The following is a 14875-nucleotide window of genomic DNA, read 5'->3' on the forward strand; positions in this document are numbered from 1 at the left end:
CCTAAGCTATCGTTGCTGGTGTCTGAAGAGTGGTCTGCTCATACCCCAGTCCCACTGCTAAGGGCAATAAGGCTGCTTCTGCATTCAATCTGTTGCAATATTACCTGTCACTTAGCTTCTGGAAAACTTCATGGTGCATTTTTGCATTATGAAAATAGTAATAACCTCATGAATCTTGTGAAAGGGACTCGGGGATCCACCAGGGTCCTTGAGCCATGTTTAGAACTTTCCCTCTCTGTTCCCTTTCAGGTGGCTAGAATACAGACCTTGGTGGGTGGGAGCCACAGCCACTCAGGGTAAAGCTGTAGGTGAGGATGCACAGGGTATTGCAGGCTGTTTAGCATTCTTGACCCTGCCTGCTATGCATCAGGTCCCACTCCTCCAACAGCTTGTCATTTGAAGACCCAAAACATCCCCTGTAAAGTTAGAGCTGCTTACCTGAAACAGAAGGTGTCTGGAAGAAACTTCTTTCTTGCTATTTTGGCATTTGCAAAGCAGCCATTATCTAATAAATATCACTAGTCTTTCCTGACAGCTCCCTTGAACTCATTTTGGCTCATATGGAGATCAGATCAAGCTCAAGATACTCCCATGGCTTTCCATACTATTCAGAGTGAAAGCCCAAGTCCTTTCTATGACCTCAGGCCTCTTAAGATCTGACCTGGTTCCCCTCTGATCTCAACTCCTATTACTATGCAGCAATTGCCCTCTGCTGTAGCCATGCTTTTGCCCCAGAGCCCCTCTGTCCCCACAGGGAGGACTGAAATGGTCTTCTCACAGACTTCTGTCTGGCTTGCCAACCTCATCTTCACATTCATCTTGCCTGACCACCCTATTTAAAAGCACTTTGTGCTATCTGTCGGTGCTATGTTCTTTTTGAACACTTACCACAAAAACTGTTTAATTAGCTTTCCGTCTCTCCCCAGTTGAGTGACAATGAGGGCCAGGATCTTTGTTTTGTTCCCGGTATCCCCAGTCCCTAGGTGTTCAGTAAACATTTCCTGAATGATGCATGTATGTGGCAGCAGAAGCTGGGATGGGAAATACAAGCTGGCCCCCAAAGCAAGGTTTAGGAGGCACTGTGGGACTCTTCTCCCTTATTTCCTATCCTTTGCAGTGATCCCACCCTTGGCTGGAAGCCTGTCTCCTCCAGCGGACTTCCTTAAACTGAACCCTAGGAAGTGGAGCCAACCTGGCCCCCTATAAACGACCCAGAGCAAGGCTACTGCTTGGTCTTTGGGAGGAAGTTCAGAAGAAAGTCTTTGGCCATATTGACGGTGTTAGGTTTTACTGTGACCTCATTCTCACGGATGTTTGTATATCAAATACTATTTCTGGAGAGGACTGAAACCCAAATGATGGCAGTTTTTGGCCTGTGGAAGAGGTGAAGCTAAGTGGGGTGGTAAATTGTGGTCAAATTCTATGGTGAAGTCCATAACAAGCAACATGCCGTCAGCTTAAATACAGCGCGGGTCCTTCGGTCCAACAGGACCCCTGACATTCACTCCATTCCACTACTTTAGGGAGTGATGAAGAAAGGGAGAGGGTTGGGGTCGGCAACGGCGGATCCGCCCCTCCATCAGCTCCGCCCCGCTCCGTCCCGCTCTGCCCCGGTCCCGGGCCCGACCCCGCCCACAAACTAACCCTTTGTTTTGGTCACGCCCTGGGCCTTGGCCCCGCCCTTCTACTCCGGCTGGGGTCGTGCCCGGCCCCACCCCTTGCGACCTTCCCTCGCGCCCGCCTCAAGTTCAGGCTCCGCCCTCGGCCGCGCCTCCTTCCTTCCCTTTCCGACAGCGCACGAACTGCTGCAGCTCTGCGCGGCCGGGCTTCTCCGGTTTCCCAGCGGCGAGGAGAGCTTGTGACGGGCGCTGGAGCTGGCCCGCCGCCGCCGCCGCGTCAGGGACGGCGCTGGAGTTCCCCGTTCCCCTCAGCCTCTGAGCTGAGGCCCCACACCAGAGTAGGGGGCGGCGCGGCACCCGTGTCCCGGCATGGCGACCCCGGACGCGTGGCTCCCTGGGGCTGAGGGCGCGGAGCCGGCGCCCTGGGCGCAGCTGGAGGCCCCCGTCCGCCTTCTGCTGCAGGCGCTGCAGGCGGGGCCCGAGGGGGCGCGGCGTGGCCTGGGGGTGCTTCGGGCGCTGGGCAGGCGCGGCTGGGAGCCCTTCGACTGGGGCCGCTTGCTGGAGGCCCTGTGCCGGGAGGAGCCGGTAGTGCAGGGGCCTGACGGCCGTCTGGAACTGTAAGTCCTCGCCCGCGGCCCCCAGCAGGTGCGGGAGGCGGGGGCTGTCGGGAGACCGACGCACAGAGAGGTGAAATAAGCCCCTTGAGCGACGGCCTGCCGCGTACCCTATGAGCAGGGGCACCCTTCACTGAACACCTGCCGTGTGCGGGACACCCAGGATCCGGGAACTCCAGGCACACGCCTTCGGTTGGCCGTAAAGTATAGTGATGATAAGTGGAGGCAAATCCCTTTTGATCGCATACTTCCATCTAAACAATTGGACACATACGTCCAGTATAAGTATACTTATGTATAAAGTGTATTATGTATAAAGTATACATACACTTTATACATAAGTGTATGTATGCTTATGTATATGTATAAAGTGTAACACGTGTGTTAAAATACGTACATTTTAAAGTACAAAAATAGATATTTAAAACGTGATGGTGGAATACATACCCACTATCCTGGTGGCCGTATACTCTCTGCTTTTCAAAGCATAACGTTCACTGTAAGGCAAGATTGCTTTCCCTAAGAATGGTAACTGTGGGCCGGGCGCGGTGGCTCAAGCCTGTAATCCCAGCACTTTGGGAGGCCAAGGCGGGCGGATCACGAGGTCAGGAGATCGAGACCATCTTGGCTAACACTGTGAAACCCCGTCTCTACTAAAAAATACAAAAAACGGCCGGGCGCGGTGGCTCAAGCCTGTAATCCCAGCACTTTGGGAGGCCGAGACGGGCGGATCACGAGGTCAGGAGATCGAGACCATCCTGGCTAACACGGTGAAACCCCGTCTCTACTAAAAACTACAAAAAACTAGCCGGGTGACGTGGCAGCGCCTGTAGTCCCAGCTACCCGGGAGGCTGAGGCAGGAGAATGGCGTGGAACCCGGGAGATGGAGCTTGCAGTGAGCTGAGATCCGGCCACAGCACTCCAGCCTCGGTGACAGAGCGAGACTCCGTCTCAAAAAAAAAAAAAAAAAATACAAAAAACTAGCCGGGCGAGGTGGCGGGCGCCTGTAGTCCCAGCTACTCGGAGGCTGAGGCAGGAGAATGGCGTGAACCCGGGAGGTGGAGCTTGCAGTGAGCTGAGATCCGGCCACTGCACTCCAGCCTGGGCGACAGAGCGAGACTCCGTCTCAAAAAAAAAAAAAAAAAAAGAATGGTAACTGTGAATCCATATATTAGTGTTCTTGATAATTTCTGGCTCTTGGATGATATTGAACTTTGTTTTTTAACCTCTCTGTGACTAAGAATTCCTACTAGGAGCAGAGGTGTCGGCCCTGCCATTTTATCTGGTTGTGTTTCTGTTATTGATATTATCTCCAGTTTTTTGGCAGGCATTCTATTAAGCTACTTGCTCATTTGTGAGGACAACTTTTGTTTGAAAAAAAAAAGATAGTACAGTATCCACAAATGCACTTAACTAGCAAAGTTAACTAAAACACACAAAAAACGAAAAATGAGTGGGTGAGGCGCCATGTTCAGCTCCTAGTGGGGCCAGCCTTCCACTCTCCTTGGATACCCCTCCCCCATAATTTATGCTAGAAACCATCCAGATGCTAAATATTTCTAATGCTTAATTTTTTATGTTTTAGATAAATAGGGGAAAATGGGAGTTCCAATATTTTCTTCCTACACTCCACTTTGAATTTCTTTCAAGAGATGGGTCAGGAGAACTTGTTTGAATCCCCAATTGGAAGCTATAGAAATGTTTGCCCAGCTATCTGGCTTATTCTGGATAGAGTAAGGGGAGGGCAGAGGCCTTAACCTGGGGCCCCTGGATAGAAGAGTATTTCAGTACAATTGATTTCCTTTATAATTCTAGATATTTTATCAAGTGCATTTAACACTCATTCTGATCACAGGTCTCTGGCACTAAAAAAGGTTAAAATCTCCTGGAGTAGGGTCTTCTCTACCTCTCTACCCCCAAATATCCTCCCTGCCACAAATTAACCATCTTTTAAACTTAGTTTTTTTTTTTTGTTTTGTTTTGTTTCGTTTTTTCTTTTTGACGGAATCTTGCTCTGTTGCCCAGGCTGGAGTGCAGTGGCGCGATCTTAGCTCACTGCAACCTCCACCTCCAGAAGAAGCAATTCTTCTGCCCCAGCCTCCTGAGTAGCTGGGACTACAGGCGCGTGCCACCATGCCTGGCTAATTTTTGTATTTTTAGCAGAGATGGAGTTTCACCATATTGGCCGGACTGGTCTGGAACTCCTGATCCACCCACCTTGGCCTCCCACAGTCAGTGCTGGGATTACAGGCATGAGCCACTGCTCCTGGACCATCTTTTAAACTTTGACTCTAGTTTTTCTCTCTCACATAGTGTCTATATTCCACAAAGAAATAGTTGTCCTTTTTTTTTTTTTCTGCCTCACAACCCAAGTGCCTCTTGACAAATGGCCCTGCAAAATTATGCATAGGGAGGAGTAAAGACATGATGGGTAGTGGGCTAAATGCTGCCGTGACTTGCCACACTAAGCCTCAGGTCACATAGGATCTGGGTTTGTGCCTCGGCAGAATTACAGATGGTTACATTGCATCATGGGCCTTTGGAGCTTGGGGGAATAGTGTAAAATCTATTTTAAGAAAAGTTGGGTGCTTGCAGGAGAGCACTGGTTCTGCTTAAACCCCTGGGGCTCCAAAACAAAAGATCCTCATCCCCCTGTCTTCCCCTTTGACTCTGTGAATACTGTTTGGAATCTGTAAAGTGATTCCTTCTGTTTCAAGTTTCATCTCTGGGAAGCCTTCTGTGTCCACAGCAGCTCTTGCCGATCTCAGCACACTTATTCTCAGAGAGTTAATTCATTCAATAAATGCGCAACAAGTGCCTGCTCTGGGCTGGCGCTGTGCTGAGTCCTAGGACACAGAGAAAGGAAACACTACCTTCACCTTTTAGGAACTCACAATTTGGTGAAAGGAACACAAGAGCTGGACAGATGAGTGACCTGGAGAGTTCCAGGGGATTGCTGAGGGCAGCCATAGGGCTGCATGACCAAGCACTGCACAGCATCCTGGAGTATTATTTTTCCCTAAAAATTGGGAAAGAACTTTTTTCTTCTTTTTGTGTAAAACAAGCATGAATCTGTTATAGAGTAGGTTCCAGTATGAATTTTGAGCTGAAACAGATGACAGAGGCCAAAGAATACGGCCTGTCATATGATACTCAATGAACACTTATTGAACAGTTCTCGTGTTGTCTCTCTCCATCCACTGACTTTTTTTTTTTTTTTCCTTTTTTTGAGATAGTGTCTCACACTGTTGCCCAGGCTGGAGTGCAGTGGCATGATCTCGGCTCACTGCAACCTCTGTCTCCTGGCTTCCAGCCATTCTCCTGCCTCAGTCTTCCTAGTAGCTGGAACTACAGGCACATGTCACCACGCTCAGCTAATTTTTGTACTTTTTTTAGTGGAGATGGAGTTTCACCATGTTGGCCAAGCAGATCTCAAACTCTTAACCTAAAGTGATGTGCCCACTTCAGCCTCCCAAAATGCTGTGATTATAGGTGTGAGTCACCACACCTGGCCAACATCCACTGACTCTTACAGATACTGCCTGCCAGCCCCCATCTGTCCACTGCCATCGAGCCCCCAGCTCTGCCCAGTCTGCCCTGTGCTCCCTTCAGCCAGACACTCTAACTGCTTGCTCTCCCTCTGCTACCCAGGAAACCACTGTTGCTGCGATTGCCCCAGATATGCCAGAGGAACCTGATGTCCCTGCTGATGGCCGTTCGGCCGTCACTGCCGGAAAGTGGGCTCCTCTCTGTGCTGCAGATTGCCCAGCAGGACCTAGCCCCTGACCCTGATGCCTGGCTCCGTGCCCTGGGGGAATTGCTGCGAAGGGATCTAGGGGTGGGGACCTCCATGGAGGGAGCTTCTCCACTGTCTAAAAAATGCCAGAGACAGCTCCAAAGTCTGTGTAGGGGGCTGGGCCCAGGGGGCAGGAGGTTGAAATCTCCCCAGTCTCCAGACCCTGAAGAAGAGGACAACAGGGACTCCCAGCAGCCTGGGAAACGCAGAAAGGAGTCAGAGGAAGAGGCTGCCAGTCCTGAGGGGAAGAGGGTCCCCAAGAGGTTCCGGTGTTGGGAAGAGGAAGAAGATCATGAGGAGGAGAGACCTGAACATAAGTCACTGGAATCCCTGGCAGATGGAGGAGGTGCATCTCCTATTAAGGACCAGCTTGTCATGGGAGCTAAGACTGGCCAGGACGGTTCGAGTCTGGAGGATGCTAAAGGTCCAGCTGAGAGTTTGGAGTTGCCCAAAGCTATCCAGGTACTTTGGTAGGGAGACTGGGTTTAGAGTGATCTTTCACCAGTGGTGGCTTTATCCGTGGGGAAGGCTGGTTGGGACACTTTTTCCCAAAGGAGTTGACTGTAGTTCTTGGAGGAAAAAGGAGGAAGGTAGGGTTTAGGAAATGTAGCCTCCACTCCACAGACTTTTTTTTTCTTTTTTTGTTTGAGATGGAGTTTTGCTCTTGTTGCCCAGGCTGGAGTGCAATGGCACAATCTCAGCTCACCGCAACCTCTGCCTCCCAGATTCAAGCGATTCTCCTGCCTCAGCCTCCCAAGTAGCTGGGATTATAGGCATGTGCCACCACGCCCAGCTAGTTTTGTATTTTTAGCAGAGACGGGGTTTCTCCATGTCAGTCAGGCTGGTCTTCAACTCCCGACCTCAGGTGATCTGCCCGCCTTGGTCTCCCAAAGTGTTGGGATTACAGGTGTGAGCCACTGTGCCCAGCCACTCCACAGACTCTTAAGGAGGGGTAGGGAAGGGAGTTACTGGAGGTGGGAAACGTGTCCTAATGATCTATAACGTGGAGTTAAAGGGTGCCAGGCAAGGGAGAGGCTCTGGAGCCACCCCTGTTACCCCGTAATATGTGGATGGGAAGAATCACGACAGCATCCAGCCTGCCCCTGCCTCCTTGTCCGAGGCCTGGGTCTACCCCCATTTGGGTTGGAAGCAGAAAACAATTCTAGACAGCTGGTTTTCTTTTTTTTTTTTCTTTTTTTTTTTGAGATGGAGTCTCACTCTGTCGCCCAGGCTGGAGTGCAGTGGCACGATCTCGGCTCACTGCAACCTCCACCTTCTGGGTTCACACCATTTTTCTGCCTCGGCCTCCTGAGTAGCTGGGACTACAGGCGCCCGCCACAACGCCCGGCTAATTTTTTGTATTTTTAGTAGAGATGGGGTTTCACTGTGTTAGCCAGGATGGTCTCAATCTCCTGACCGTGATCCGCCCGCCTCGGCCTCCCAAAGTGCTGGGATTACAGGCCTGAGCCACTGTGCCTGGTGACAGCTGGGTTTCATTTGGACCTTGTCTAGTTTGGGTTCTTAGGCACTTTTCAAGATAGAGACTTCATGCTCTTGACTTTTTTTTTCCCCTCAAGACAGGGCCTCTCTTTCCCCAGGCTGGAGTGAAGCTGGGATTACAGGCATGCACTATCATGCCTGGCTAATTTTTTATTTTTATTTTTGTAGAGATGGGGTCTCAACTAGTTGTGCAGGCTAGCCTTGAACGCCTGGGCTCAAGTGATTCTCCCGCTTCAGCCTCCCAAAGTGCTGGTGTGAACCACCGTGCCTGGCCTCTTGACTTTCTTGAATCATCTTTGCCGGCTAGCTCCCACTGACTTGGGGAGCCGGAACCAGGCTTGGGGTCATGCTGCTGGGGGAGGGATGTGGCAGTGACTGGGCTCTCCTCCACAGGACCAGCTTCCCAGGCTGCAGCAGCTGCTGAAGACCTTGGAGGAGGTGACTGGCCCCACCCTGTTCCCCATAGCCTTTCTTCCACCTTCTACCCAGATCCTAGCTATGCCCAGGAAAGGCCCAGTGCAGTGATATACAAGCTGGCTGGGGGAGGGGGACTGGAGTAAAGGTCTGAGGACAGTCTCTGAAGGAGCTTTTCTTGAACCAAGTGTAGACTTACCATCTAACACCAGGTAACTTCCTCTTCTCTGGTAGCGCCTTCCAGGATCTCAGCCACTCCTTCTGCCAACTGAAGGGGCGGCTTCAGTGACTTGTCACCGAGGGCTCTGCCAGCCCTAACATGAGATTTGATTTGTCTCCGCAGGGGTTAGAGGGATTGGAGGATGCTCCCCCAGTTGAGCTACAGCTTCTTCACGAATGTAGCCCCAGCCAGGTGAGTCCAGATAGACTGCCTGGCTCTGAGGTTACATTCTCTCTCCTTTATCTTTTTCTATTTAAGTTTATGTTTTCCTACCTCACCTGGGAAATGTGGGAGGGGATTTTGTTGTTTTCTTTCTCAGTGATAGGGGTCACCCTCTGTAGTTTCTTTTAGGCCCTGGTTCCTTCCCCTAGGGCAGCTCTCCCAGACTTTCTTTGCTCTGGAGTATCTTTGCCCTGCTCCGTCTGCGGCCCAGTTGCTTGAGACAGCCTAGCAGAGGCAGAGTGCATGTCCTGGTGCCCTTTCTCCCCCGTGCCCCACTCTGTCAGCAGATGGACTTGCTGTGTACCCAGCTGCAGCTCCCCCAGCTCTCAGACCTCGGTCTCCTGCAGCTCTGCACCTGGCTGCTGGCCCTTTCACCTGATCTCAGCCTCAGCAATGCTACTGTGCTGACCAGAAACCTCTTTCTTGGACGGGTAGGTGTATTGGGAGGTACTCAGAGTGCCAAGGACAATGGGGAAGAGCATCTGGGCCCTCAGAAGAGTGGTACTTGAGAGAGAGGATTCCCAGCCTTGTAGACATCTGGGCTGTTTGGGCAGCATGGGGCAAGGAAAGGATCCCTGCTTAACTGGCAGGGCATGGACCCCCAGACCATCTACCCACATGGCATCTAACTTCTTTTTTTTTTTTTTTTTTGAGACAGAGTCTCACTCGGTTGCCTAGGCTGGAGTGCAGTGGCGCGATCTCCTGCCTCAGCCTCCTGAGTAGCTGGGATTACAGGTGCCCTCCACCATGCCTGGCTAATTTTTGTATTTTTATATATTTATTTATTTAGAGATAGAGTCTTGCTCTGTCACTCAGGCTGGAGTGTAGTGGCGCAATCTCGGCTCACTGCAACCTCTGCCTCTGTGGTTCAAGTGATTCTCCTGCCTCAGCCTCCTGAGTAGCTGGGACTACAGGCACCCACCACCACACCTGGCTAATTTTTGTATTTTTAGTAGAGACTGGGTTTCGCCATGTTGCCCAGGCTGGTCTCGAACTCCTGGCCTCAAGCGATCCAGCTGCCTCTGCCTCCCAAAGTGCTGGGATTACAGGCGTAAGCCACCATGCCCAGCCAGCATCTAACTTCTCTCTGGGCACCAGAACCTTTCTAGAAGCTGATCAAGGGACTTTCAGGGATTTGGGAACTGAGCAAGAGAGGTATATATCTTTTCCAGTGGGTGGGTCCATGTGAGTTCTAAGTAAAAGAACTTTTTCTTTTTTTTCCTTTGTAACATGTATCACCATCTGAAATGTGTGTTTGATAAATGCTGTTGAAATGAAAAGAATTAATTTTTTCCTCCCTGTTGGCTATAGATCCTCTCCTTGACTTCCTCAGCCTCCCGCCTGCTTACAACCGCCGTGACCTCCTTCTGTGCCAAATATACCTACCCTGTCTGCAGAGCCCTCCTTGACCCTGTGCTCCAGGCCCAAGGCACAGGTAATTCTGGAACCAGCCCCAGGCCCAGTAGCTCTGCCCTCAATATTCTTAGCACCCTTCACCCCAGAGTGGCCCTGGCAGGAGTTGGGTATTCAGTGATTAAAGATGCCTGCTGCTTCCCTGACAATGCCCCTATAACAGGCTGGGCATTCTGTTACCGGCTCCTCACTTTCCACCGTCTTCTACCATTTCCCCCCAGACTTCCCCTTCTGCTTTCCTCTACCCAGGTCCTGCTCAAACAGAGTTACTATGTTGCCTTGTGAAGGCAGAGTCCCTGGAGCCAGATGCACAGGTTCTAATGCTGGGGTGAGTATGCAGGCCTCCATGCTGTCCCCACCGCCACCTGTTCCCCCAGGCTACAGTGACATCACATGTGTTGGGCCCTGCAGGGAAGGCTCACCTTCTCTAGGAAGCCTCATGTATGTCATCTCACTCCATCATCTTCCTCCTCTATGAGTCCTCTTTGCCTTTTGTTCTCAGGATGCACTCTCTACTCCTAGTTATTTTTCAGGGGACCCTTGTGTCTCACTACCAAATACTTTGTTGTCAGCTCCTGGGACTTTTGGAGTGTGACCTTCCTGGCAGTTTTATGAGCTCTGCAATAGTGTCTGCTGGGGCTGGTGCCAGCATCAAGAGGTCTCTGACTACCCTTTTTTTTTTGCGGAGGGGGCAGGGGACAGAGTCTTGCCCTGTCGCCCAGACTGGAGTGCAATGGCGCGGTCTCTGCTCACTGCAACCTCTGCCTCCTGGGTTCATGCAATTCTCCTGCCTCAGCCTCCTGAGTAGCTGGGATTACAGGCGCCTGCCACCACACCTGGCTAATGTTTTGTATTTGTAGTAGAGACGGGATTTCACCATGTTGGCCAGGCTGGTCTCGAACTCCTGACCTCAGGTGATCCACCTGCCTGGGCCTCCCAAAGTGCCACTGTGCCCCACCCCTGACTACCCCTTTGTTGACTGGAGATCTTGGCTGTCCTCAGGGCCTTGCCATGCTGTGGGAGTTGCAGCAGCAGATAGATACTCAGGCTTGGGTGGGAGGCCAGGCATTTCTCACTAGGGCCCCTGCTTTGCAGACAGATCTTGGAGCTGCCCTGGAAGGAGGAAATTTTCTTGGTGTTGCAGTCACTCCTAGAGCGGCAGGTGAGCAGGCTGTCCTGGGGAAGAGTGGACAAAGAAGTGCTGCAGTCCTTGGAAGGACATGGGGTTCTTGGGTTTCTGAGTCCTTCAGTGGATGCAGGGTCAAGTAGGACAGCTGCCCTACAGCAGCTGCCTGAGACAGTGGGAGAGACCTGGGGCATGCAAAGCTGGTAGCAGAGAGCTGAGCACATGGTCACTTCAGCTCCACCTCTTACTAGCTGGGGGGCCTTGGGGTGGGATTTTTGATGTGTGTGTATAAATTTTATTTTATTTTTGAATAGGTAATAGATTCGTATGTTCACAATTTTTTTTTTTTTTTTTGAGATAGAGTCTGGCTTTGTCACCCAGGCCAAAGTGCAGTGACACAGTCTTGGCTAACTGCAACCTCTGTCTACTGGGTTCAAGCAATTCTTATGCCTCAGCCACCCAAATAACTGGGATTACAGGCGTGTGCCACCATGCCAGCTAATTTTTGTGTTTTTAGTAGAGACAGGGTTTCACCATGACTTGAGGCCAGAACTTCTGGGCTCAAGTGATCTGCCCTCCTTGGCCTCCCAAAGTGCTGAGATTATAAGCGTGAGCCACCATGCCCAGCCCATATGTTGACAATTTTAAAAGCTCAAAAGGATACTGTGAAAAATACTCCCCTTACTTCTCCAACCATCCAGAGTCCCCCAGTTACAGGGGAACCCCCCCTCCCAGAGATACCATCTATATGTGGAAACATGTTTACACTTACTATCCATCCTACTTTTTATGGAAATTGCAACACACCAAACTCAGTGCCCTGTACCTTGCTTTTTTTACTTCACAGTATATTTTGGTGATTTTTTTTCATATCAGTACCTAAAATTCTGCCTCATTTGTTTATATCTTAGATAACTGACCTAACTTCTTTATGCCTGTAGTTTCCTCATCTACAAAAGGAGAGATACAATATTAATAGCACCCACCACATAAGATTGGAGTGAGGTTTAAATGAGATAATTGGTATAAAGTACTCAGAATGGTACCTGATGCACAGTGTTTATTAAATTATTATTATTATTATTTGAGACGGAGTCTCACTATATCACCTAGGCTGGAGTGCAGTGGCGCGATCTCGGCTCACTGCAACCTCTGCCTCCTGGGTTCAAGTGATTCTCCAGCCTCAGCCCCCTGATTAGCTGGGATTACAGGCACGCACCACCATGCCCAGCTAATTTTTGTATTTTTAGTAGAGATGGGATTTCACCATGTTGGCCAGGTTGGTCTCGAAGTCCTGACCTCAGGCGATCCGCCCTCCTCGGTCTCCCAAAGTGCTGGGATTACAGGTGTGAACCACCACACCCAGCCTAAATTATTATTATGAAGAGCCAGGAGATTAAGGTGGCAGTGTCTCTTGGGCCCTGACTCATTTATATCTTTAACCACTGAACCAGACGAGGGATCCTTGGCTTCCCCTTGGTCCTAATCTGAGCCTTTGCAATGGTAGCCACCATTTTCTGAGACATGCGTGTCTTATGTGCATTATCTCATTTAATCCTTTTCACAGTCTTCCATTAGATATTCTGAGCCTCATTTTACAGATGTGGAAATGGAGGTTTAGGTTGGTTAAGTAACCTACCCAGGGTCACCCAGCTAGGAAGTGGTGGAGTTAGGAATTGAATCCAGGACTGGCCAAATGAAGAGCCCAAGCCCTTCTTGTGATTACTGCTCCATCTCCCAATGTGTGCAGGTGGAGATGACCCCTGAGAAGTTCAGTGTCTTAATGGAGAAGCTCTGTAAAAAGGGACTGGCAGCCACCACCTCCATGGCCTATGCCAAGCTCATGCTGACGGTGATGACCAAGTACCAGGCTAACGTGAGTACTGATAGGGCCATAGGGCTGGTCCTCCTGGCAGGGCTGCCCTGGGCCTGCCACAAGGGTGTATGAATATGTATGTCAGGGATAAAACCCTGGGTGCTGGGGTTGATGTAGACCCTCCCAGAAAGATGGAAGTATGAACATGCTTCTGTTGCACAGTTTCAGCGAGCTCCTGAATCCTCTGGAGATCCGAACAGAAGGACCTCCAATGTGAGGCATCAGGAGTCATTCAAGGGCCTTCAACCTGGGAGTAACTTGGTCAGATCTGTACTATTAAGAAGCATCTGGCTTCTGTGAGGAGTGGGATTGGAGGGTGAAGATCTAGGGCCTGAGATCTGTCAGGAGGTTGTAGCAACAGGGCAGAAAGAGAAAGTGTGGCCCAAAAGGAAGGCAGGTGTCACACAGTAGAGTGTCTGTGAACCTCAGTTTTCTCATCTGTAAAACGGGAGGGTTTTGAGGATTATATACAGCAATGCATATACATGATGTGTATGTATGTTTGTATATGGATTGATGCATATAAAGTGCCGCCACATAGTAAACACACAATAATTGTCAACTATTACTAATGTGGCTGGCTTAGTAAGTTGTGCAGCTAGTATTTGGCTCCAGGTCCACCTGGTTAACCATGGTGAAATAATGAGATTAGATTGCTCAGGAGTCTCTTCCTCCTTCCATCCTCCTGGCTTCCTCTCTCCTTCCTCAATAGAGACCCTGGGGTAGTGGGGAGAGAGGAGGGATCAGCTGCTGGAGTCCTGACATGATTTTTCCTTCTCCGCAGATCACTGAGACCCAGAGGCTGGGCCTGGCTATGGCCCTAGAACCTAACACTACCTTCCTGAGGAAGTCCCTGCAGGCCGCCTTGAAACATTTGGGCCCCTGACCATCCAGCAAGGGACCACCCTCTTGGTGCTCCATCACCAGCTTCCTGAAGGGCATTTCTGTCTTCACCACCTTCTGTCTTGAGCCCTAGCCTGAGGATAAAGGCTGAGCCTGGCCATCCCAGATTCCAACTGCCTCCCTGTTCCAGGCTGCATAGGGGCATACTGGCTTCCCAGCCAACAGGGAGGCTCCTGGGCTAAGGAAGCTCAGCTATATTTTTTCATTTCTTTTCTTTTGTTTTTGAGAGAAGGTATTGCTCTGTCATCCAGGCCGGAGTGCAGTGGTGCGATTGATCATGGCTCACTGCAACCTCTGCCTCCCAGGCTCGATCCTCCCATGTAAGCCTCCCAAGTAGCTGGGACTACATGCACATGACACTGTGCCCCAGCTAATTTTTTTATTTTGTAGATAACAAGCTGGTCAGGGCTGGTCTTGTACTCCTGAGCTCAAGTGATCTTCCCGCCTTGGCCTCCCAAAGTGTTGAGATTCACAGGTGTGAGCCACCACACCAGGCCAGAGCTATATTTTCAAAGGCTGCTGGCCCCAGGCACACTCCTCATCAATTCTCAGGCTGCAGGGACAGAAACTTTCCGACAGGGCTCAGTAGGGTCAAGCCGACCCAGAGTGGACATGGGATGCTCCAGGAGATCTAGGGTACTAGGTGTGCTCAGATGAAGCTCTTGTGCTCCTGTATGTTATGACCTTCTGTGTTTTTGTTTCTGACTTGAATTTATCAATGGTATTGAATAAAAAGCAAGTTCAATAATGTCTTTTTCTTTTTTTTTTTTTTTTGAGGCAGAGTCTGACTCTGTCACCAGGCTAGAGTGCAGTGGCGTGACCTCGGCTCACTGCAACCTCCACCTCCCCAGTTCAAGCGATTCTCCTGCCTTGGCCTCCTGAGTAGCTGGAATTACAAGCTCCTGCCACCATACCCTGCTCATTTTTGTATTTTTAGTAGAGACGGGGTTTCACCACATTGGCCAGGCTGGTCTCAAACTCTTGACTTTAGGTGATCCACCTGCCTCCCAAAGTGCTGGGATTACAGGCGTGAGCCAGCATGCCTGGCCAATGTCTTATTAGAAGCAGTACCTTCCTTCCTGTGAATTCTGGGTATTGAACTCATCCCCACCCCCTCCACCTCCCTGCTCAATGACAAGGAACATCTTTTTCCTGGTGAGGGGAAGGGTGTA

The 14875-nt window shown here is 50.5% G+C and overlaps 1 protein-coding gene across 4 annotated transcripts; it reads left to right on the forward strand.

Moving 5' to 3' along the window:
• The first annotated feature begins 1752 nt into the window (after positions 1 to 1752).
• On the forward strand, positions 1753 to 14451 carry FANCE (FA complementation group E). 4 transcript variants are annotated; one of them, XM_033216920.1, is made up of 10 exons: positions 1755 to 2236; positions 5885 to 6491; positions 7923 to 7967; positions 8287 to 8355; positions 8670 to 8816; positions 9697 to 9820; positions 10048 to 10126; positions 10894 to 10960; positions 12675 to 12800; positions 13585 to 14451. In XM_033216920.1, the coding sequence occupies exons 1-10, from the start codon at positions 1989 to 1991 to the stop codon at positions 13684 to 13686; spliced, it is 1614 nt and encodes a 537-aa protein (XP_033072811.1). In that variant the 5' UTR covers positions 1755 to 1988; the 3' UTR covers positions 13687 to 14451. The 4 variants fall into 4 exon arrangements, with proteins under 4 accessions (XP_033072814.1, XP_033072811.1, XP_033072813.1 ...); XM_033216922.1 differs by having other exon boundaries at positions 8694 to 8816; XM_033216921.1 differs by having other exon boundaries at positions 1756 to 2236; positions 8673 to 8816.
• The last annotated feature ends 424 nt before the right edge of the window (positions 14452 to 14875 follow it).

The sequence above is a fragment of the Trachypithecus francoisi genome, unplaced genomic scaffold (assembly GCF_009764315.1).
Source record: "Trachypithecus francoisi isolate TF-2019V2 unplaced genomic scaffold, Tfra_2.0 Lachesis_group10, whole genome shotgun sequence".
Taxonomy (NCBI): domain Eukaryota; kingdom Metazoa; phylum Chordata; class Mammalia; order Primates; family Cercopithecidae; genus Trachypithecus; species Trachypithecus francoisi.